Here is a 24,137-nt window from a genome sequence, read left to right on the forward strand (position 1 = left end):
CAGCCGACTGCGTCTGGTCCCCCACCCGGTTTGGTGGTCTTGGCCTTTCTCCTGCACCATGTTGTAAACTTGGGCTGCCTGCGCCTCAGCGTCAGGAGTCCGCTCCCCGGCTTTGTATGTGTCTGGAGAGCCCTTTTGCCCGCAGACGCTGGCCCGTGGGATCTCTCTGTCTTTGCGGTGGCTTTCTATCCACCTCGGTGGGCTGTTGTCTTCAGTCGTGACTTGGGTGGGAAAGGACCTATAGTCCAGACCGCAATCAGTTAATTAACTAAGTCCAGTGGGTTCTGGACCTCGTTTCAGGGTCTGAGTACCCCCCTTTGTGCTCCGGTTTCCGAGTCGGTTCCCTGGGTCGGTACCGGCGGGCCACTACCCTGTCCCGGTCCACCACGGTTCCACCGAGCCGTCTTCCCGGCTCCTGCAGGCTAAGGCCACCGTTTGCCTCCTAACCAAGGTACCAGGGCTCCGACCCCGGCACCCGTCAAACTCCTTCCCTCCACTACTGACTACTCACTAACTAACGTTTTTTGTCCCGCCTCAGGCCCTCTGAACTCCTCGGTGGGCGTGACCAACCGCCTGGCTCCGCCCCCTGGTGTGTCCATCCAGTCCTAAGGGGGGTGACTAGGGTTTAAAGTTTGGCTGATGACACCTTATTGGGGGACAGGTGTAATGCGGGCGTCTACCTGTGACTACCTGGCTAGTCCAGGGCGTCACACGTATATTCTGCAACAAATGCCTGCAATTGATATTGGCGATCATTTGAGCATGAATATGTGTTTCTTGGTGTATTGACTTAATTGTATGCATCTGAGGTTTACTTGCATTACTCTTCATAATTGCGATTACAGCTGCATTTTGTACCTTCACCGCATGGTCCTGCCACTTGTTTCCATCTATGGGGACGTGGTTTTTGATAACTGTATGTTTTTTATTGTTACTGTGTGTGTATTTACTGTTTTTTACTGAGGACCATAGCAATATTCTATCACTTTCTGGTTTGCGCACCATTATGCATGAGCTTTTTCTGTCTTCCTCTTATCACTTCCTAATTTCATGCAGGATGCATGCAGTGTGTTGATTCATTTTGAATACAATTAGGCTGTGCACCCAATTTTTTGCTTATCACTTGTAATGAGAATCCCCCGGTCCTTCTCCTGTTCTGCAGTCCCGAGTTTACTTCCATTTAATGTATACGCAGCTATAGGATCACTCCGTCCTAGGTGCATTACTCTGCATTTGCCAGGTCGGCCGGAAACGCGTCAGTGCAGAGTTCATGACTGCTGAGCATGTTTTAATGGATTTTCAATAAAATAAATTTTGGATTTTATAAAGTGAATGATCTCAATCTTCATTTTCTATGTTTGTGTGATCGCTTTACTGCCGGGCTGCAGATGAGGTGGGGTCCATGATTACAGAGCAACCGGATTTATTCTCTTAAAAGAAATGTGGTGACGTCATAGAATAATTACTGTATATCGAGGCCCTCTATAATGACACCGTATATGGGGTGCTCTATATGTGACACTTTATATTGGAGCACACACCCTATATCTAGCACTATGATATTATTAATGGGGGCCACTATGTATCTGACAATATGGAGGCACTCTGACAGTATTTGTGGGAGCACTCTGATATTATTTCTGGGGGCACTCTGATAGTATTTTTGGGGACAGTCGGATACTTCTGGGGGCACTCTGATATTATTTGTGGGGGCACTCTGATATTATTTGTGGGGGCACTCTGATAGTATTTTTGGGGACAGTCGGATACTTCTGGGGGCACTCTGATATTATTTGTGGGGGCACTCTATTATTTGTAGGGGCACTCTGATATTATTTGTGGGGGCACTCTGATATTATTTGTGGGGGCACTCTGATATTTGTAGGGGCACTCTGATATTATTTGTGGGGGTACTCTGATATTATTTGTAGGGCACTCTGATATTATTTGTGGGGACACTCTGATACTTTTTACGGGGGGCACTCTGATAGTATTTGTGGGGACACCCTGATACTACCTGTGGGGACACTCTAATAGTATTTGTGGGGGCACTCTGATATTATTTGTGGGGGCACTCTGACACTATTTGTGGGGGCACTCTCTGACACTATTTGTGGGGGCCCTCTCTGACACTATTTGTGGGGGGCACTCTCTGACACTATTTGTGGGGGGCACTCTGACACTATTTGTGGGGGCACTCTGACACTATTTGTGGGGGCACTCTCTGACAGTATTTGTGGGGGCACTCTGACACTATTTGTGGGGGCACTCTGACACTATTTGTGGAGGCACTCTGACACTATTTGTGGGGGCACTCTGACACTATTTGTGGGAGCACTCTGACACTATTTGTGGGGGGCACTCTGACACTATTTGTGGGGGGCACTCTGACACTATTTGTGGGGGGCACTCTGACACTATTTGTGGGGGCAATCTGACACTATTTGTGGGAGCACTGTCTGACACATGAAGTTAAATTTAGAATGAGAACTTATGTGAAGAATAACCCTTGCCTCCCTCATGGTCTCCCACTAGCTCAGTGTGAGCACTACAACTCCCAGCATGCGGCAGCACTGGCCTGGAGAAGTCAGGGTACTATGCCCACAGCCAAGATGGCCGCCTGCGCCTGTCCGGGCCGTAGAGCGAGGCCGCGGTGTCGCTTTCCGGCGGTGGTTGCGGCAGAGATTTCATCATGCAGTGCGGAGTGTGATGCTCGTGCTGAGGTCCCTCCCCGCTCTGCTGCTGCTGCGCCGTCTGCCCGGCTCCCCCAGTCCACACACCCGGCACGCCCGAGCTCCAGTCTCCAAGAACCGACCCCCGGCGCCCCCCAGACTGCCCCCCACCATGGAGCTGAATGTGGAGGAGCTGCTGGCGCCCCTGAGGCTGGCGGTGAAAGAGCAGGTGAGCGGGGAAGAGAGGAGAAGCCGGGGGTCACTCACTCTATAATGGGATCTGCTCCTGTGTAATCTGGGGGAGCACTCATATAATGGGATCTGCTCCTGTATTATCTGGGGGAGCACTCATATAATGGGATCTGCTCCTGTATTATCTGGGGGAGCACTCTATAATGGGATCTGCTCCTGTATTATCTGGGGGAGCACTCTATAATGGGATCTGCTCCTGTATTATCTGGGGGAGCACTCTATAATGGGATCTGCTTCTGTATAATCTGGGGGAGCACTCTATAATGGGATCTGCTCCTGTATAATCTGGGGGAGCACTCTATAATGGGATCTGCTCCTGTATAATCTGGGGGAGCACTCTATAATGGGATCTGCTTCTGTATAATCTGGGGGAGCACTCTATAATGGGATATGCTCCTGTGTAATCTTGGGGAGCACTTTATAATGGGATCTGGTCCTGTGTAATCTTGGGGAGCACTTTATAATGGGATCTGGTCCTGTGTAATCTGGGGGAGCACTCTATAATGGGATCTGCTCCTGTGTAATCTGGGGGAGCACTCTATAATGGGATCTGCTCCTGTATAATCTGGGGGAACACTCTATAATGGGATCTGGTCATGTATAATCTGGGGGAGCACTCTATAATGGGATCTGCTCCTGTATTATCTGGGGGAGCACTCTATAATGGGATCTGCTCCTGTATTATCTGGGGGAGCACTCTATAATGGGATCTGCTCCTGTATTATCTGGGGGAGCACTCTATAATGGGATCTGCTCCTGTATTATCTGGGGGAGCACTCTATAATGGGATCTGCTCCTGTATTATCTGGGGGAGCACTCTATAATGGGATCTGCTCCTGTATAATCTGGGGGAGCACTCTATAATGGGATCTGCGCCTGTATTATCTGGGGGAGCACTCTATAATGGGATCTGCTCCTGTATTATCTGGGGGAGCACTCTATAATGGGATCTGCTCCTGTATTATCTGGGGGAGCACTCTATAATGGGATCTGCTCCTGTATTATCTGGGGGAGCACTCTATAATGGGATCTGCTCCTGTATTATCTGGGGGAGCACTCTATAATGGGATCTGCTCCTGTATTATCTGGGGGAGTACTCTATAATGGAATCTGCTCCTGTATTATCTGGGGGAGTAATCTATAATGGGATCTGCTCCTGTATTATCTGGGGGAGCACTTCATAATGGGATCTGGTCATGTATAATCTGGGGGAGCACTCTATAATGGGATCTGCTCCTGTATTATCTGGGGGAGCACTCTATAATGGGATCTGCGCCTGTATTATCTGGGGGAGCACTCTATAATGGGATCTGCTCCTGTATTATCTGGGGGAGCACTCTATAATGGGATCTGCTCCTGTATAATCTGGGGGAGCACTCTATAATGGGATCTGCTCCTGTATAATCTGGGGGAGCACTCTATAATGGGATCTGCGCCTGTATTATCTGGGGGAGCACTCTATAATGGGATCTGCTCCTGTATTATCTGGGGGAGCACTCTATAATGGGATCTGGTCCTGTATAATCTGGGGGAGCACTCTATAATGGGATCTGCTCCTATATAATCTGGGGGTGCAGTCTGTAATGGGATCTGGTCCTGTATAAACTGGGGCTCGCAAACTTTATCATGGAATCCAATAATGTATAATCCAGGGGTCACTCGCTTTATAATAGAATCTGGTCCTGTATAATCTAGGGGAGCACTCTATAATGGGATCTGGTCCTATATAATCTGGGGGTCACTCACTTTATATTGGGATCTAGTCCTGTATAATCTGAGGGTCACTCATTTTATAATGGGATCTGGTCCTGTATAATCCGGGGGTCACTCACTTAATAATAAGATCTGGTCCTGTGTAATCTGGGGTCATTCACTTTTTATAATGGGATCAGGTCCTATATAATCCAGGGGGTCACTCACTTTATAATGGGATCCGGCCCTGTATAATTTGGGGGTCACTGAATTTACAATTGGATCCGGTCCTGCACTTCTGCTGCTTTTCTGATGCATTCAGCTGACCTGACCTTTTGACCCGACCTGTTGACCTTTGTTGGGTGACTGGTATTAACCCTTCCTGTCCTGCAGATCCATTACTGGTGACCCCAGAGGTCAGACAGACACTAGGGGAAGCCAGCCCAGATCATCCCAGGGATCCTAGATTCTTGGGGGTCCGGCAGCTGTGGATGTACCGCTACGTAAAGGGGCGCTCCGGCTGCAACAGCGATAACCTGGGGTGTGATCTCTGGGACAGGGCTCTGCAGGGGAGGGGCGGACACAGCCAACAGCAGCCCCCGTAGGGAATGATTGGAGCGGCGGCTTGTTGGTGATCAATGGGGGTCTCTGCTGTCAGAAGCCCACCAATCAACAGGTGATAACTTGTAATGGTGGGATATTCCAGAACGTGCCGTCCTGTGAGGTCCAGCACTCGCCCTCCCTAGGTCTCCTCCGCTGCTCCCCATGTCTGCTATTGTCTGCAGCACTGACATCTCGTCGACACCGCTGCTGCCAATCACTGAACTCTGCACAAGTCACTTAGTTGCTGAGTTCACTGATTGGCTGCAGCGCTGATAGTAATAACTGACCCCTGGATCAGTGGGGGCTGATCATTAGGAATCATTTATGAGGTCTGATTGCTGGGGTGTAGTAAATCCTCCGCACAAGTAGGATATTCGGGCGGATTCCTGCGCCCCCCATTCCTGGCTGAATTGTATGGACCCCGATGTGATGGGGGTGATTATTTGGGGAGGATTTTGTGGAGACTCAACACGTGTCCACTGCTTGGATTTCCTCCATATGTTGCTGCCGGAGGATGATGAGGTCCCCCCCCCCACCCCCCAGGCGCCTCCTCCTGCCACGTTTTCTCCAGTCTTCCCTGCAGAGAAGAAGAAAAGAGAGAAGAGCGAGAGAATCTGAAGAGTCTGCTGCAAGAACTGCTCATCCTCCGCTGGGAGAAAAGGGATCCAACAGTTTATAGGACGCTGGCCCTTTAAATGCAATGTCCATGAAAATATTTATCCCCACAAGTTCTCCTCTTCTGTTTGTTTTGTTACATCAGTTTTGGCCGATCTTTACTCTTATAGCAGTCACCTGACATGACAAATAGAGATGAAAGTGTTTTGTTTTTTATTTGCTTGTTTATTTTTTAAAGTTTGTTTTTTTTTTTTCTTTTATATTTTTCTTTATTTTTTTCTTTTTTAGTTCTTTTTCTGTTTCTTCTTTTGTTGCTTTATTTGTTTTTTTTTTTTGTTACATTTTTTCTCGATTTTAATATTTTAAATTTATTTTTGTTGCTCTAGTTGATTTTTCCTTTACATTTTTTTTCTAATTTTAATCTTTTATTTTTATTTTTTTTGCTGTAGTTGGTTTTTCCTATATTTATTTGTTCTTTTATTTCTAAATTTGTTTTATTTTTATTTTAGTTTTTTACATTTGTTTTCTTACGTTAGTCATTTCTTTTTCTAGTTTTACTGTTATTTTTTATTTATTTTTTTGCTGAGTCGTTTTTCTTTTTTCTTTTTCTAGTTTTAATGTTTTCCTTCTTGTCTTTTTTTGTACATTTTTTTTCTAGTTTTAATCTTTTAATTTCATTTAATTTTTTTGCCTTTTTTTCCCCCCTTTATTTTTGTTTTTTATCTAGTTTTAATGGTTTTTTTTACATTTTTTGTTTGTTGCTTTTTCCTTTTTTTTTTTTTTTTTCTTCTAGTTTTAAGCTTTTTTTTTTTGTGTGTGATTTGGGTCCATTTCTGGGGGTTGGAGCTATTTCGCATCATGTGGGCTTGTTCAAATCGAGTTTAAAATCACAAAATCACATGGGGGACACGCGCTCATAGGTGACCATTGACCCTTGGTTATAAAATGTTATCACAAAGGTTCCCTGGAGTGGTCCGAGACCACCAGAGACCACCGACCCTCTTCCTACTGGCCGGGGCCTCTTCTGATCATTAATTGGGCCTATTGATCGGAAGTGACGCTGGTCGGTAGGAGGGGGTTCGCTGGTGGACACTTACTATCAGATCGTGGGGGGGGGGGTTCCCTGCAGCCGGACCCCCCATCTCAGCAATTGGTGACTTATTCCCTGTCCTTTTGGATAAGGGATAAGCTTCTATTTTCGGATTCCCCCCTTCTTAAAGGGATTGTCCACCATTAAGTCCAGCTCTCACAGCTGAGCATTTGTTGCAATGTATTAGTGCAGCATTTTTTCATACTTATAGCCTGGGTTGAGCTCTTATCTTCGCTCGTACACTGTAACAAACCATCAGCTGTCTCCAGCGGGGCTGCATTGTTGCGATTGAGCCTCTTCCTGTATAATATCATCGGATTAGGATGTTAAGTCTCCCCTAAATGTTACCAGGGGCCTGGCAGGTCGCTCGGCGGGGGCTTCTTTGGTTCACTAGGAGACTGAACAATGAGATTTCGACATCAAACGTTACCTTTTGTAGCAAAACTTTGTTTCCTATTTTGCATCATTTTCTAAATGAGTGCAGCCTGCAGTGTAAAGCATGGAGGGTTTCCATTCTGCTTGCCCAGGAAATTGTATAGAGCCTTTATATAAAACCTGTGTGTGCTTACTCCGCTCCAGGCATGTGATATTGTGTATGTGCTTGTTTATTATAGAGAGAGTAAAAACCTCCATGCTTTACACTGCAGGCTGCATTCAGAAAACTCCCTTATAAATGCAGACAATGATGTTGATGAGGTTTTCTCGTGGCCGGGATCAGACCTTCTCTCCTCGCTCCACTTTGCAGGGTGACGTCGTCCGGAAGCTGAAGGAGGAGAAGGCTCCTCAGGTGGACGTGGACCGGGCGGTGGCAGAACTGAAGGCCAAAAAAAGAACCTTGGAAGCCAAGGTAAGAGGACGCGGCCACGAACAGCGACTCTGGCTTACCTGCAATGTCTGGGGTAATCCGAATCCCCCTCATGCTTTACACTGCAGCTCTGCTTGCTCAGATCGGAATGTTAAGCAGCTCTGCAGGAGGTCGGTGATTGTAAACTGTGGGGGTGAAGCCTCATTAATGGGGAGAGCTGGAGTTCAACTTTAAGGAATATTTTTCAATAAAATCTTAAGATCTCAGAGCAAACATAAGTTACAGAATTTCTTCACCTCCGGAGCTGCATTCTGCAGTCAGAAATGTGCGAACCCTGCGTCCTCCACAATGCCATACAGAAGGGCATGGACTGTATGTACTCACAGGACGCAGCTGTGAGGCTGGAGGCGCTATTAGTCTGGCAGAATTATGAGCGCAGCTCTGGATGTACGCAAATAAGAATTCTGCTCAGAGTTGCGTGTCCTCCACAATGCCACACATCAGGGAATAGACTGCATGTATTCGCGTGACGCGGCTGTGAATTGTTGGAGACGCTATTTGTGTGGCAGAATTATGAGCGCAGCTCTGAATCTATACAAATTAGAATTCTGCATCGAGCTGTGCATCCTCCACAATGCCACACAGCAGGGCATGCACTGTATGTACTCACAGGATACAGCCGTTATGCTGGAGGCGCTATTAGCCTGGCAGAATTATGAGCGCAGCTCTGGATGTACACAAATTAGAATTCTGCTCAGAGCTGTGTTTCCTCCACAATGCCACACAGCGGGGAATTGACTGTATGTACTCACAGGATACAGCTGTGATACTGGAGGCGCTATTAGCCTGGCAGAATTATAAGCGCAGCTCTGGATGTATGCAAATTAGAATTCTGCTCAGTGTGCGTCCTCCACAATGCCACACAGCTGGGAATGGACAGTATGTATTCGCAGGACGCTGCTGTGAATTGCTGCACGTACCATTAGCCTGGCAGAATTAGGAGCGCAGCTCTGGATGTATGCAAATTTAGTATTCTGCACCAAGCGGTGTGTCCTCTATACAGCGGGGAATGGACTGTATGTACTTGCAGGATGCAGCTGGGAATTGCTGCAGGCGCTATTAGCCTGGCAGAATTATGAGCACAGCTCTGGGTGTGAGCAAATTAGAATTCTGCACAAAGCTGTGTCCCCTCCACAATGCCACACAGAGGGGACTGGACTGTACTTGCAGGATGCAGCTGTGAGACAGGAGGCACTATTAGTCTGGCAGAGTTATGAGCGCAGCTCTGGATGTATACAAATTAGAATTCTGCTCCGAGCAGAACCTCCGAGCGTTCCCTTCTTGTTCAGTGTCTGTATCGAGCGCTGATGTTTTTCATTCTTTACAGTATAGGTGGTCAACTGTGTATCTGTTGAAAAGCTTGCTGACTGTCTGTACGGCAGAATTGTGAGTGCAGCTCCTGAGACTGTAACCTTGTATTGTGTCTGTAGGAACTATCTCTACAACCCAAGGATGACATCGTGGACCGGACCAAGATGGAGGACACCCTGAAAAGACGCTTCTTTTACGACCAGGCCTTTGCTATATACGGAGGTGCGTGGTGCCCCTGTACTTGCCTAATGACTGTTCACAGCTGAACGTTTGTTACATTCGCCTCCAGTCTTGACAATCACAATCCTCTTTACCATCCTGATATTTCGCTACAATGTGTCAGCGCAGGAATAATGTCTGAATGATCGCCTGCATTGTGATTGATGGTCCAGGCAGGGCAGGCGGTCAGTTCCTGAATGTGCTCTCATCGCCCTCTAGTGTCCGTGGTGCAGTACTGCAGCTTATTATTTGGCTGCGGAGGCCGGGACCTCCCTGGGTGTGATCCCTGCGATCCCTCTATAATTACCTTTTATGCTGAGGTTTATTGTTCGCTCCCTGTAGCTTCATTTACATCCATAAACCTGAGATTATGGCACATTCTTACTGACGCTCAGCACTTCTCTTTTTTTTTTTTTTTTTTTTTTTTACTTAATTAGTTTTCTCGTTGTAAACTTTAATTAAAAAAGATAAATGGACTACGGCGGAAAGAAAAAAAACAAAAAACCTCTTCTCCCTGGTATTCCTCACCCTGGAAACCATTATTGGGGTCCGGGCATGCTTGGAGTTGTAGTTCCACACTTCTCGCAGCTGAGGGTTTGTGTCATTTGCGTCCAGTCTGAATTATGCTCTATTTTGTTAGGGTGGATCAGTCTGGATCCAAAGAGGATTCAGGAAATAAGTTGGAAAACGTTACCCAAGGAATAGGAAAGATAAGCTACTTTGTTTTCCAGTTGCTTTGTTTACAATGTGTCACCATGGTAACAGACTACAAAACAAGACTGTGTAGTCAGAGCCTGCAATCATTTTCAAAATATGGAATAAAGTGCAAGATTGTCTCGCTTTAGGATAGCGCCACCCAGGGTTTACCACCGTGACGCAGAGCGCCCCCTGTCTGCAGAGTTGTTAGAGTTTCCCCTTTAATTCTCTGATTTCAGGCGTCAGCGGCCTCTACGACTTCGGACCCGTCGGTTGCGCCTTAAAGAACAACATCATCCAGACGTGGAGACAGCACTTTATCCAAGAGGAGCAGATCCTGGAGATCGACTGCACCATGCTCACCCCCGAGCCCGTCCTCAAGTAGGTGCCCCCTTTTATTGAGTAACTCGCCCAGCGTCCTCTTCTTGCACAAGTCGTCACCTTCTCATCTGTCGTCTCAGGACGTCCGGACACGTGGACAAGTTTGCAGACTTCATGGTTAAAGACGTTAAGAACGGAGAGTGCTTCAGAGCTGACCATCTTCTGAAAGGTAAGTCCTCCTTCCCCGGCTGTCTGGAGCCCCCTAGTGCTGGAAAGTGGCTGTCTCCTTCCTCGGCTGTCTGGCGCCCCCTAGTGCTGGAAAGTGGCTGTGTTTTTTTTTTTGTAGATGTGATATCCCTTTAAGATATTGGATAATTCTCGGCCTGTTCCTTCCCCGTAGCTCATCTTCAGAAGCTAATGTCTGACAAGAAGTGCTCGGCGGAGAAGAAAGCGGAGATGGAGAGCGTCCTGACTCAGGTGACGTCTGCGCAGCTGCCTCGATATTAACCCCTCACCAAATAAAGAGACAGTTATACTCAAAAATGCTGAGAAATCTTAACAATGAATATAGGAATATGAACATATAAAAATTGAGCTACTTGGCATATAAAAATGTCCAGTTTTATATGAGCCCAGCAGCCAACGTCAAGGCGTATCTCTTAATGTTGGGCCCCTGTGTACTCTAATGCCTCTTTGGGTTACTCATCAGCCTTGGGCAATATTAATTCTTTGTCAGGTTCCAACCCGCCCATAAATTGGAGAGTTTCTTTAACCCAGAGACAGGCATTAGAGTAGACGTTGGGATACGCCTTGATGTTGGCTGTTGGACTCAGATAAAACTGTCCATTTTTATATGGTAAGTATCTCACATATAAAAAATGAGATACTTTGCAAGTTAAAAAAAGGCTGGTTTTATGTGAGACAAACAGTCAACGTCAAGGCGTATCTCTTAATGTTGGATCGCTATTTATTATAATGCCTCTTTGGGTTACTCATAAGCCTTAGGCAATATGAATTCTTTATACGGTTTATACCTGCCCATAAATTGGAGTGTTTTTTTTTTTTAATCTAGAGAGAGGTATTAGAGTAGTCAGGGACCGAACGTTGGGATACTCCTTGATGTTGGCTGTTGGGCTCAGATAAAACTGTCCATTTTTATATGCTAAGTACAGTATATCACATATAAAAATTGAGATACTTAGCATATAAAAATGGACAGTTTTATGTGAGCCCAACAGCCTACATCAAGGTGTATCTCTTAATGTTGGGCCCCTGTGTACTCTAATGCCTCTTTGGGTTAATCATCAGACTTAGTCGATATTCTTTATCGGGTTCCACTTCCTACCCACCCACAAATTGGCTTTTTTTCAACACCGAGAGAGGCATTAGAGTACACAGGTACCCAACTTTGAGATACGCCTTGACATTGACTGTTGGGCACACATACAACTGTCCATTTTTATATGCTAAGTATGTCAGACGTAAAAATTCAGATACTTAGCATATAAAAATGGCCAATTTAATGTGAGCCCAACAGCCAACGTCTCAATATTGGGCTCCTGTCTACTCTAATGCCTTTTTGTGTTACCTTAGGCGATGTTAATTTTTTATTATTGGGTTCCTTCACATAAATTGGAGGGGGGGGGGGGTTTATCCCAAAGAGAGACATTGGAGTAAACAGGGACCAATGTTGAGATACGCCTTGACGTTGGCTGTTGGGCTCACATAAAACTGTCAATTTTATGTAATAAGTGTCTCCTACTTTACATATATATATTTTGTTAGCAAATCTTAGCATATGAGAGTGCAACTGTCTCTTTATTATAATATATCTCATGCTCCTGTTTACACTTGAGTGTTGGGGAATGCCACCAGTGTTTTAGCGTTAACCCCTCACCGACCTGCCATATGTATGTTTATCCGTTTAGTCCGTATTCTGTGAAATAAACCGTTTATCTCGTCGTACAGATGGACAACTACGGTCAGCAGGAACTGGCGGAGCTTTTTGTCAAGTACAATGTGAAATCTCCCATCACTCAGAACGATCTCTCCCCTCCGGTGTCCTTCAATCTGATGTTCCAGACGTCCATTGGTCCTGGGGGCAACATGACAGGGTACGTGGCCAGTGTGACCCATCAAAACCTTACTGTCCACTATACTGGTTCTAACATATTTCCTTCTATAGCCCTCCTGTAACTGTTCCTGGCAGCCAATTTCCTCCCCAGCCCTCCTGTAACTCTTCTTGGCAGCCAGTTTCCTCCCCAGCCCACCTGTAACTCTTCTTGGCAGCCAGTTTCCTCCCCAGCCCTCCTGTAACTCTTCTTAGCAACCAGTTTCCTCCCCAGCCCTTCTGTAACTCTTCCTGGCTTCCAATTTCCTGCCCAGCCCTCCTGTAACTCTTCTTGGCAGCCAGTTTCCTCCCCAGGCCTCCTGTAAATCTTCTTGGCAGACAATTTCCTCCCCAGCCCTCTTGTAACTCTTCCTGGCAGCCAATTTCCTCCCCAGCCCTCCTGTAACTCTTCCTGGCAGCCAATCACCTGCATAGATACATGCGCCATCAAATATTTGTATCTAACAAGATTGTGACCGGCTGTGGAGGAAGAATAGAAATGAATGTAGCTGCGATCTGAGAAATATTTTATTTTTCTCCCGCCCCAGGTATCTGAGACCGGAAACTGCACAAGGAATCTTCCTCAACTTCAAGCGTCTCTTAGAATTTAATCAGGGAAAGCTGCCATTCGCCGCTGCTCAGATCGGGAACTCCTTCAGGAACGAGATCTCGCCCCGCTCCGGGCTCATCCGAGTGCGGTACGTTCCCTTAAAGGGGCTGTCTGATATTAGACACTTAAGGAATATCCTTGTGCTATGTCTTAATGTCCAATGAACCACAAACCTTAACCCTTTAGCAGATCCACAAAATATACATAAAATGTCACTTACTTAGTTTTGATAAAAAAAATAAATAAATAAAATCAGTTTAATCATCAGTAGATTATCATTACAGGACTACTTGGAATGCTGCAGATAGTCCAGCATATTCATGAGCTCTAGATCTGCACCAGTCAGTGACACATCGCTGGAATCAGGGTCTCTGCCCCTACATTATGCTGCTCTCTAGATGGGGGAGGAAAAACCTGGTGACATGTTCACTTTAAAAGTGTTTCACAGGTCACTTCTGCATCAAGAGGTGACTACTACTCACCTGGCAGGTATCGAGCGAGCGTCCCAGCAGACATCAGCGTCTTCTTATCTACTTGACTGCTGGGACGCTCACTCAATACCTGCCAGGCGAGTAGTAGTCACGTCTTGATGCAGAAGTGACTGCTACCAGGTTTTTCCACCCCCCCCACCCCCCCACCATCTGAGAGCAGCATAATGTAGAGGCAGAGACCCTGATTTCAGCCATGTGTCACTTACTGAGCTGTTTGCTGTCATATTGATAAAATCACGGTTTGCTCTGCTGCAGATCTAGCGCTCACAAATATGTTGGACTACCTGTAGCACACAAAGTAGTCCTGTAATGATAATCTACTGATGACTAAACTGTTTTGGTTTTTTTTTATCAAAACTGCACCAAGCAGCGCAGTAAGTGACACATCGCTGGAATCAGGATCTCTGCCCCTTCCTTATGCTGCTCTCAGATTGGGTGGCAAAAACCTGGTGACAGATTCGCTTTAAGGCTGATCTGACACAATTTTGACCCTTTGCAATACACCATACATGGGGTATGTATCCACTCCCATTCAGACTTGTGTGGGGTCTTCCCATCTCACACATCAGTTGCATATTTATAGGTGGACGCATTTTCCATTCACTAATACAAGCATTAGAGCAACGGGCACGCAGGTGCCGCTGTATTGAGGATCCATTCTGCATCCTAAGGATGGAAACCGTCCTGACCAAACACTTCTATACAGTTTTACCAGTACATTCTCCTCAACGCCCCAGACTGGATTTTACCTGCACTGATACATTGTAACAGACCTTATCTTACCTGATACAGGTGGAGAAATTAAAGAATTCTCACTACCTGTAGCCACCACTAGAGGGAGCTCAATGAACACTTTAATTCAGTATGCTGTGAGCTCCCCCTAGTGGTGGCTGCCGGAACATAATCATCTTCATAAGCAGGAGGTTTGTTGCTCTGTATCAGGAATAACGGCAAAACTATAAAGAAATCAGTGCACAATGTGCCATCTAGGGTAAAGGATATGGACATCTTTGGGCCGTCAGACAAGCATTACTGTCTGACAGCAGAATAGTGAGTGCAGAATAGTGAGTGCAGCAGACAGCAGAATAGTGAGTGCAGCTCTGGAGTATAATACAGGATGTAACTCAGGATCAGTAATGTAATGTATGTACACAGTGACTGCACCAGCAGAATAGTGAGTGCAGCTCTGGAGTATAATACAGGAGGTAACTCAGGATCAGTAATGTAATGTATGTACACAGTGACTGCACCAGCAGAATAGTGAGTGCAGCTCTGGAGTATAATACAGGAGGTAACTCAGGATCAGTAATGTAATGTATGTACACAGTGACTGCACCAGCAGAATAGTGAGTGCAGCTCTGGAGTATAATACAGGAGGTAACTCAGGATCAGTAATGTAATGTATGTACACAGTGACTGCACCAGCAGAATAGTGCGTGCAGCTCTGGAGTATAATACAGGATGTAACTCAGGATCAGTAATGTAATGAATGTACACAGGGGCTGCACCAGCAGAATAGTGAGTGCAGCTCTGGAGTATAATACAGAAGGTAACTTGGGTTGTTGGGCTCACCTGCAACCTATTTTACAGTGCCTCAGTACATTGAGGCTGTAGAAGCTAAAGGGTGCAATATTTTTAATCAAACCTTATTGCAAAAAAAATAACTTTTTAGCAAAAAAATTCACGTATTTGTTAAAAACCCCATACTATAAAAGGTGATATTGGTAATGAGAGATCTGGCGCCATCTAGTGTCCATGTGTGGAATTGCACTTTCACATGTTGGGACCGGTTAGCTTGGCCGATACCGGGCGTCTCCAGGGTGTGTGCAATTGTGATCAATGTTTTATGATGATCAGTTTTGCATGCAGTTAACCCTTCCCATGCCACACCCCACAGAGAAAACCTTAATTTCTGGCTGAGCGCCATTTTTTCCCCCTTGTTTTGAGAAGTGTATACAAACCCATCGACGTTTCCCCGGGTTATTTTTTTTTTTTTTTTTGTCGTGGCTCTGTTCCCTCTAGTCACATCCAAAGCTGCGTCTGCTTTCCCTTTTGCACGTGCAGAGTGATTCCTGTCCGTAACGGAGCCGCAACGTAAAACCGTACTTGTGTATGTTGCAGGGAATTCACGATGGCAGAAATCGAGCACTTTGTGGACCCCAGCGAGAAGGTTCACCCCAGGTTTGAGAACGTGGCCGACCTGAATATCCTCCTATATTCCTCCAAAGCCCAGCTCAGCGGGGAGTCGGCGAAGAAGATGAGGCTCGGTGACGCTGTGGAGCAGGTAGGTGGCTGGATCCCCCCCTTTTATTACCGCCATATGCCTTGGCCTGACCCCCATTAGTCCTGCTCTAATCCGGTCTCTCCGCAGGGCGTCATCAATAACTCAGTCCTAGGATACTTCATCGGAAGGATCTACCTGTACCTCACCAAAGTGGGAATCTCTCCGGAGAAGCTGCGATTCCGGCAGCACATGGAGAACGAGATGGCGCACTACGCCTGCGACTGCTGGGACGCCGAGTCCAAAACCTCCTATGTGAGTAACCGGGGGACCTGAGATCACCCCACAAACTGGGGGACGCCGGCACTTCTTCTCCCCAATGCGGGGACTTGACAACTCCTGATAGGTTTTCTTCAGCATTGGCGCCATCTGGTGGCCACTGCTGTGAACTGCACTGAACATTTTCTTGTATTACTACTTACTGACTGTCTCCTTGTCTTGCTCTCCAGGGATGGATAGAAATCGTTGGCTGCGCCGATCGTTCCTGCTATGATCTTTCTTGCCACGCTAGAGCCACGAAAGTACCGCTTGTGGCTGAGAAACCTCTTAAGGAACCTATATCCTTATTAACTTGTATATACACGTCCTTATAATAACTGGTGATGTGATTAACGCGTTACCACCTGCAATCCGAAATACCGTTAGAGAGGGGAAACTCCCATCATTCCCTATTTGTTTAGTAATAGAGCTCTGATTTGTAAAACACCTGATATCATAGCAGAATAGCGAGTGCAGCTCTGGAGTATAATACAGGATGTAACTCAGGATCAGTAATGTATGTACACAGTGACTGCACCAGCAGAATAGTGAGTGCAGCTCTGGAGTATAATACAGGATGTAACTCAGGATCAGTAATGTATGTACACAGTGACTGCACCAGCAGAATAGTGAGTGCAGCTCTGGAGTATAATACAGGAGGTAACTCAGGATCAGTAATGCAATGTATGTACACAGTGACTGCACCAGCAGAATAGTGAGTGCAGCTCTGGAATATAATACAGAAGGTAACTCAGGATCAGTGCAGGATCAGTAATGTAATGTATGTACACAGTGACTGCACCAGCAGAATAGTGAGTGCAGCTCTGGAATATAATACAGAAGGTAACTCAGGATCAGTGCAGGATCAGTAATGTAATGTATGTACACAGTGACTGCACCAGCAGAATAGTGAGTGCAGCTCTGGAATATAATACAGAAGGTAACTCAGGATCAGTGCAGGATCAGTAATGTAATGTGCCTGCAGGTGGCGCTATGCCTCCATTATAAGCCTTGTCTTTCTAGCGTTACTTTGTCTCGTCGGTTTTTGATCCTTTTTGCTGCGTTTTCTTCGTTTTCTTAACTCCATCGCACAAAACCATAAATGTCGTCCAGTTTGAGGCCAATAAGGGAGCCATCGGGAAGACGTACAAGAAGGACGCCAAGCTGGCCATGGAATATCTCGCCATCTGTGACTCCTGCTACGTCTTAGAGATGGAGAAACTTCTGGAGGAAAAAGGGTGAGTGCGCCGGCTCCACGGTGTGTGTGTGTGTGTGGGGGGGGGGGGGTGGGGACAGCTACGACCTCCGTATTTATTGTGAGAGACCGTCGGGTGTCGGATTAGTGGGAGGTGACCGGGTGCGAGGTGTCAGATTATCGCTTTCTCGGTGCCGTCATTTTAATTTTTTCTTCTGTTTTCAGGGAATTCACTATTGAAACAGAAGGGAAAACGTTTCAGCTGACGAAGGACATGGTCAGCGTGAAGAAATACCAGAAAACGATACATGGCAAGTACCAGACCCCGCATAACCCTGCGTGCTGAAATACTCTGTGCTGCTGAGTGGCTTACCTCTGTCCATGGCCCTGAAATACTCTGTGCTGCTGGGTGGCTTGCTGCTGTCCATGACCCTGAAATACTCTGTGCTGCTGTGTGGCTTACCTCTGTCCATGGCCCTGAAATACTCTGTGCTGCTGGGTGGCTTGCTGCTGTCCATGACCCTGAAATACTCTGTGCTGCTGGGTGGCTTACCTCTGTCCATGACCCTGAAAAACTCTGTTGCAGGCAAAATCAAAGTTCATTTCAAAGTTCAAGTTTCCCTTGGTCCCCCGCTTGTGACTGCAGGTGAACTGACCTCAGGTGAACTCCATGAAACCTGCATCTCCTGGAAGAAAACAGTGTTTTATTTTTGCAAGGAGATGCATAAATTCCAGCACCAAATCTGTATCTCCTGGCAAAACCCCCTGTGTAGTTTTCTGCCAGGAAATGCAGGTCTCATGGAATTCTTGAGTTCACCTGAGGTGAGGTCGTGGAGTTCACCTGAGGTCAGGTTACCTGCGGTCACAGGTGGAGGACCGTGGGTAATCTTAGCTGAAACATTATAAAAAAAAAACTCTGTCCAGTCGGTCCCACTGAAGTGCATGGAGCGGCCATCACACTTACACACCACCACTCACGGTCACTGGGGGTCTCTGCAGTCAGACCCCTCATAGAGGAGAGGTGATAAAATGTATTTAGTATGAAAAACCCCTTAAAGTGTCAGCGTCATTAATGGGTGTCCTTGTCGTTCTGCGTGTGCAGATGTGCCCCTGAATGGTTAACCCCTACCTCCCCGCCTGATGCAGATGAGTCCTGGTCGTCCTTGTACCCGGGGGTCTCCAGAGCTCAGCGGAGGCCGTAGACCATTAGTGAGGATGGGAGGGTGGCATGGAGTGCCGCTGATCCCCCTCCTCTATCGGCATCCCACGCTCGCCGCTCCCTGCTGAAAACCTTCACTGCACAGGAACGTTTTACCGCGGCTTTTAACAATTGCCATGGCAACTGCCAAGGACGGGATCCGGGGGTCTGTATCTGAAGAAAACAAAAAAAAAAAAAGTAAGACGCTTAAACAATAAAAGATAATTCTGATCGCACGGAACCGATCGACATTTAAAGGGGAACTCCGAAAATAAAGAAGGAAAAGTGTATCTGGCACTGTGAAACCATGTGATGTGGACACTGCTGTTTATCCGCTTTGCCGCCCGTTGAAGGGACTACAGGTCCCAGAATGCCTCACAGGTGGTTCTCCTCCCTCAGTTTAGGGTCGAGTATCGGGACCGCAGCGATCAGAGACCCCCAGAGGGAAAGATTAGTAGATGGAAAAATAACGGTCTATCCTCAGGTCGTTGCCTCGTTGTCGCTCTCTGATTAACCCTTTTTTTCCCCTTTTCAGTGGAGGAGATCGTGCCGAATGTCATTGAGCCGTCGTTCGGTCTGGGGAGGATCATGTACACCGTTTTTGAGCACACATTCCAGATCCGACAGGGGGACGAGCAGAGGACGGTAAGGCTTCACCGCGCGGACGCTGGCCGTTATCACTAACACTGTATTTTTGCGTAATGTTTTTGGAATGTGTGGACTCTCCGCAAGGAGATCCGGGCAATGCACCCTGGGAAAATTATGCAAATAAGCTTCCCTGTAGAGGTGGTGGTCACCGATAGGTGAGGCCGGTCTCTGGGGATCACGTCGGTCCAGTCATTGATGTCGGTGTTCGGATGTTATAACATTATAATGGCGACTATTCGTCTTTTATCTTTACAGTCAGTAATCGGATCTTGTTTTCTGTTTCCTTCCTTTTTAGTACTTTAGTTTTCCAGCCATTGTAGCGCCATACAAGTGTTCGGTGCTGCCGCTCAGCCAAAACCAGGAGTTTATACCATTTGTCAAGGAGCTGTGTGAGTATCTGTCATTGAAGCCTTTTGTCACCACTAGAGGGCGATCTGTGCGTGTTTCTTCATTCACCCTGGATGTGATGTACATAGCTGTCACCACTAGAGGGCGATGTGTGCGTGTTTCTCCATTCACCCTGGATGTGATGTATATAGCTGTCACCACTAGAGGGCGATGTGTGCGTGTTTCTCCATTCACCCTGGATGTGATGTACATAGCTGTCACCACTAGAGGGCGATGTGTGCGTGTTTCTCCATTCACCCTGGATGTGATGTATATAGCTGTCACCACTAGAGGGCGATGTGTGCGTGTTTCTCCATTCACCCTGGATGTGATGTATATAGCTGTCACCACTAGAGGGCGATGTGTGCGTGTTTCTCCATTCACCCTGGATGTGATGTATATAGCTGTCACCACTAGAGGGCGATCTGTGCGTGTTTCTCCATTCACCCTGGATGTGATGTATGTAGCTGTCACCACTAGAGGGCGATGTGTGCGTGTTTCTCCATTCACCCTGGATGTGATGTACATAGCTGTCACCACTAGAGGGGGATCTGTGCGTGTTTCTCCATTCACCCTGGATGTAATGTATATAGCTGTCACCACTAGAGGGTGACCTGTGCATGTTTCTCCATTCACCCTGGATGTAATGTATATAGCTGTCACCACTAGAGGGCGACCTGTGCGTGTTTCTCCATTTACCCTGGATGTGATGTATATAGCTGTCACCACTAGAGGGTGACCTGTGCATGTTTCTCCATTCACCCTGGATGTAATGTATATAGCTGTCACCACTAGAGGGCGACCTGTGCGTGTTTCTCCATTCACCCTGGATGTGATGTACATAGCTGTCACCACTAGAGGGCGATGTGTGCGTGTTTCTCCATTCACCCTGGATGTGATGTATATAGCTGTCACCATTAGAGGGCGATGTGTGCGTGTTTCTCCATTCACCCTGGATGTGATGTACATAGCTGTCACCACTAGAGGGCGATGTGTGCGTGTTTCTCCATTCACCCTGGATGTGATGTATATAGCTGTCACCACTAGAGGGTGACCTGTGCGTGTTTCTCCATTCACCCTGGATGTGATGTATATAGCTGTCACCACTAGAGGGCGACCTGTGCGTGTTTCTCCATTCACCCTGGATGTGATGTACATAGCTGTCACCACTAGAGGGCGATGTGTGCGTGTTTCTCCATTCACCCTGGATGTATGTACATAGCTGTCACCACTAGAGGGCGATGTGTGCGTGTTTCTCCATTCACCCTGGATGTGATGTATGTAGCTCTCACCACTAGAGGGCGATGTGTGCGTGTTTCTCCATTCACCCTGGATGTGATGTATATAGCTGTCACCACTAGAGGGCGATGTGTGCGTGTTTCTCCATTCACCCTGGATGTGATGTACATAGCTGTCACCACTAGAGGGCGATGTGTGTGTGTTTCTCCATTCACCCTGGATGTGATGTATATAGCTGTCACCACTAGAGGGCGATGTGTGCGTGTTTCTCCATTCACCCTGGATGTGATGTATGTAGCTCTCACCACTAGAGGGCGATGTGTGCGTGTTTCTCCATTCACCCTGGATGTGATGTATATAGCTGTCACCACTAGAGGGCGATGTGTGCGTGTTTCTCCATTCACCCTGGATGTGATGTACATAGCTGTCACCACTAGAGGGCGATGTGTGCGTGTTTCTCCATTCACCCTGGATGTATGTACATAGCTGTCACCACTAGAGGGCGACCTGTGCGTGTTTCTCCATTCACCCTGGATGGGATGTATATAGCTGTCCCCACTAGAGGGCGATGTGTGTGTGTTTCTCCATTCACCCTGGATGTGATGTACATAGCTGTCACCACTAGAGGGCGATGTGTGTGTGTTTCTCCATTCACCCTGGATGTGATGTACATAGCTGTCACCACTAGAGGGCGATGTGTGTGTGTTTCTCCATTCACCCTGGATGGGATGTATATAGCTGTCACCACTAGAGGGCGATGTGTGCGTGTTTCTCCATTCACCCTGGATGTGATGTACATAGCTGTCACCACTAGAGGGCGATCTGTGCGTGTTTCTCCATTCACCCTGGATGTGATGTATATAGCTGTCACCACTAGAGGGCGAGATGAATAGAACAAATAATCACCAATCGCCCTCTAGTGGTGGAAACTGGAAATTTTATATATCTCCATGGTAAAGATACAATGCATTACCCTGACCAAGTATATATTAGAAAAATACTCCGTATCCAAGCACTGATGTTTATTTTGTAAGAAAACTTTACATTTGAAGGGTCCCTTTAAGCAACATTTATGCTCTTGGATTTTCTGCATGGGAAGAGGAAGGACTGGAGAGAAATGTCCGTGCAGTGGTCTCTAGCCTATAGGAACGCTTGGTATTCCCCCGACATGGCTTGGGGATCAGTGGCAATTAAAGGGGAAGATCAGTCTTGTATCAAAAGCTATACAGTGCATGTGACCCGTCAGATATTTGGGGGTCGTCCTTCCTGGGGTTGCAGATGATTTGAATTGAGATTGCAGCTCCGGAGGTAAGACCCACAACGCTAATATTTACTTTTTTTTTTACTGTGTAGCCGAAGCTTTAACCAGAAACGGAAGTGTCGCACAAGGTAGACGACTCGTCTGGATCCATCGGGAGGCGCTACGCCCGGACGGATGAGATCGGTGTCGCCTTCGGTATCACAATAGACTTCGACACAGTGAACCGCACACCACACACGGCCACGCTCCGGGACCGCGACACCATGCGACAGATCAGGGCCGAGGTAAAGGGTTTAAGTTCTATTTTGCGCCACGATGTAACACCGCTCCGCCAAGTGTCATGTGACCCCCCCCCCCCCCCCCCTTAAGATGCAGCATGTCGCACAAGTGCAGAACGCCACCTTCCTGATTTATCCCTATAAATATAGCAGTCAATAGTGGCCATGGCTCTAAGCAGTCAGAGGGGCCAAACACTGTCAGCCCCCCCCCGTCACACGTATGTGGGGGTATTGGTCTGTCATGGCTGCTGTGACCTGGGGCGGCCCTGGGCTCCTGCGTCACCGTTCTCCCTCTTATTCCAGATTTCTGAGCTCCCAGCGATGGTCCGAGATTTATCCAACGGTTTCCTCACCTGGACGGAGGTGGAGAAGAAATATCCGGTGTTCGAAGGACAAGAGACTGGAAAGAAGGAGACCACAGAGGAGTAACGGCCGCGTGGATACTTTTTACCATTATTGTTAATATGCGTTTTATCAATTGACATTTAAGGGAACAGGCGCAGTCCGGCATCAGCGCTCCCCGCCCGGCACCGGCGCTCCCCGCCCGGCACCGCAGTCCCAAACTGTCATTAAACCATGTACGATGCTCATCGCTCTGTCTGCCTGTGCCGTCCGTGAGCGCCAGCCGGAAACCAAGAACATCAGAAGACAGGAAGGTGCTCAGGGGAAGGCGGCGAGAAGAAAGTCAGGGTAAGAAGAGGCAGAGGGCAAAGCCTGCAGGGGAAGAAGAGGCAGAGGGCAAAGCCCGCAGGGGAAGAGGAGGCAGAGGGCAAAGCCCGCAGGGGAAGAGGAGGCAGAGGGCAAATCCCGCGGGGGAAGAGGAGGCAGAGGGCAAAGCCCACGGGGGGAAGAGGAGGCAGAGGGCAAAGCCCACGGGGGGGAAGAGGAGGCAGAGGGCAAAGCCCACGGGGGGGAAGAGGAGGCAGAGGGCAAAGCCCGCGGGGGGGAAGAGGAGGCAGAGGGCAAAGCCCGCGGGGGGGAAGAGGAGGCAGAGGGCAAAGCCCGCGGGGGGGAAGAGGAGGCAGAGGGCAAAGCCCACGGGGGGGAAGAGGAGGCAGAGGGCAAAGCCCACGGGGGGGAAGAGGAGGCAGAGGGCAAAGCCCGCGGGGGGGAAGAGGAGGCAGAGGGCAAAGCCCACGGGGGGAAGAGGAGGCAGAGGGCAAAGCCCGCGGGGGGAAGAGGAGGCAGAGGGCAAAGCCCGCGGGGGGAAGAGGAGGCAGAGGGCAAAGCCCGCGGGGGGGGAAGAGGAGGCAGAGGGCAAAGCCCGCAGAGAAAGGAGGAGAGAGTGAGGGGAAGAAGAAAAGGCAGAGAGACGTGCAGAGAGAGGAGCATGCAGTGAAATGAGGCAAGAAGAAAGTCATAGGAAGGAGGCCGGGGGATCGGCAGGGGGGGATGACTAAGGCAGAGGGGGGGTGACGAGTCGCGTAGGGGACGAAGGCAGGGGGGGGACAAGTCACGCAGGGGACGAAGGCAGAGGGGGATGAAGGCAGTCAGACAGGCATTCAGGGGATGAGGAGAAGCGCAGAGGAAGGAGATGGAGACGCGCAGTGAGGGGTCTAACGAGGGTCTCCCGTCCTTGGGAGACACGTAACAGGTTTGGGATTTAAGTCTCACATTGCCTTGTAAGGCTCTGGTTTTTAAACATTTTTCTTTTGGTACAGCAAGGGATAAGGACTCGCTCCTTGTTAGTGCTATCTAAGGTCCAGCTGTTTTGTGACCACTCCCCTTCCCTTTAAATAGTCACATGTTCCATCACCTGATGTCGAATATAGAATTAATTTCTGAACTGACCACCGTGGAGGGAGGAAGTCTCTGGAGTCCTGTCGTTTGCAGCCCTGGTGTTTT

At 47.9% G+C, this 24,137-nt stretch overlaps 1 protein-coding gene across 1 annotated transcript; it reads left to right on the forward strand.

The window, feature by feature from the left end:
• The first annotated feature begins 2,666 nt into the window (after positions 1 to 2,666).
• GARS1 (glycyl-tRNA synthetase 1) lies at positions 2,667 to 22,884 on the forward strand. Its single transcript, XM_075315733.1, is given in 18 exon segments — positions 2,667 to 2,901; positions 7,670 to 7,771; positions 9,220 to 9,322; positions 10,255 to 10,396; positions 10,477 to 10,565; positions 10,737 to 10,813; positions 12,305 to 12,450; positions 12,995 to 13,144; positions 15,669 to 15,831; positions 15,919 to 16,083; positions 16,278 to 16,390; positions 17,184 to 17,324; positions 17,507 to 17,592; positions 19,015 to 19,124; positions 19,423 to 19,516; positions 22,107 to 22,129; positions 22,131 to 22,298; positions 22,596 to 22,884. Coding segments are annotated over 18 exon segments (2,190 nt in total). The 5' UTR covers positions 2,667 to 2,709; the 3' UTR covers positions 22,722 to 22,884.
• Positions 22,885 to 24,137: the final 1,253 nt, after the last annotated feature.

This window comes from Anomaloglossus baeobatrachus, chromosome 6 (genome assembly GCF_048569485.1).
Source record: "Anomaloglossus baeobatrachus isolate aAnoBae1 chromosome 6, aAnoBae1.hap1, whole genome shotgun sequence".
Classification (NCBI taxonomy): Eukaryota; Metazoa; Chordata; class Amphibia; order Anura; family Aromobatidae; genus Anomaloglossus; species Anomaloglossus baeobatrachus.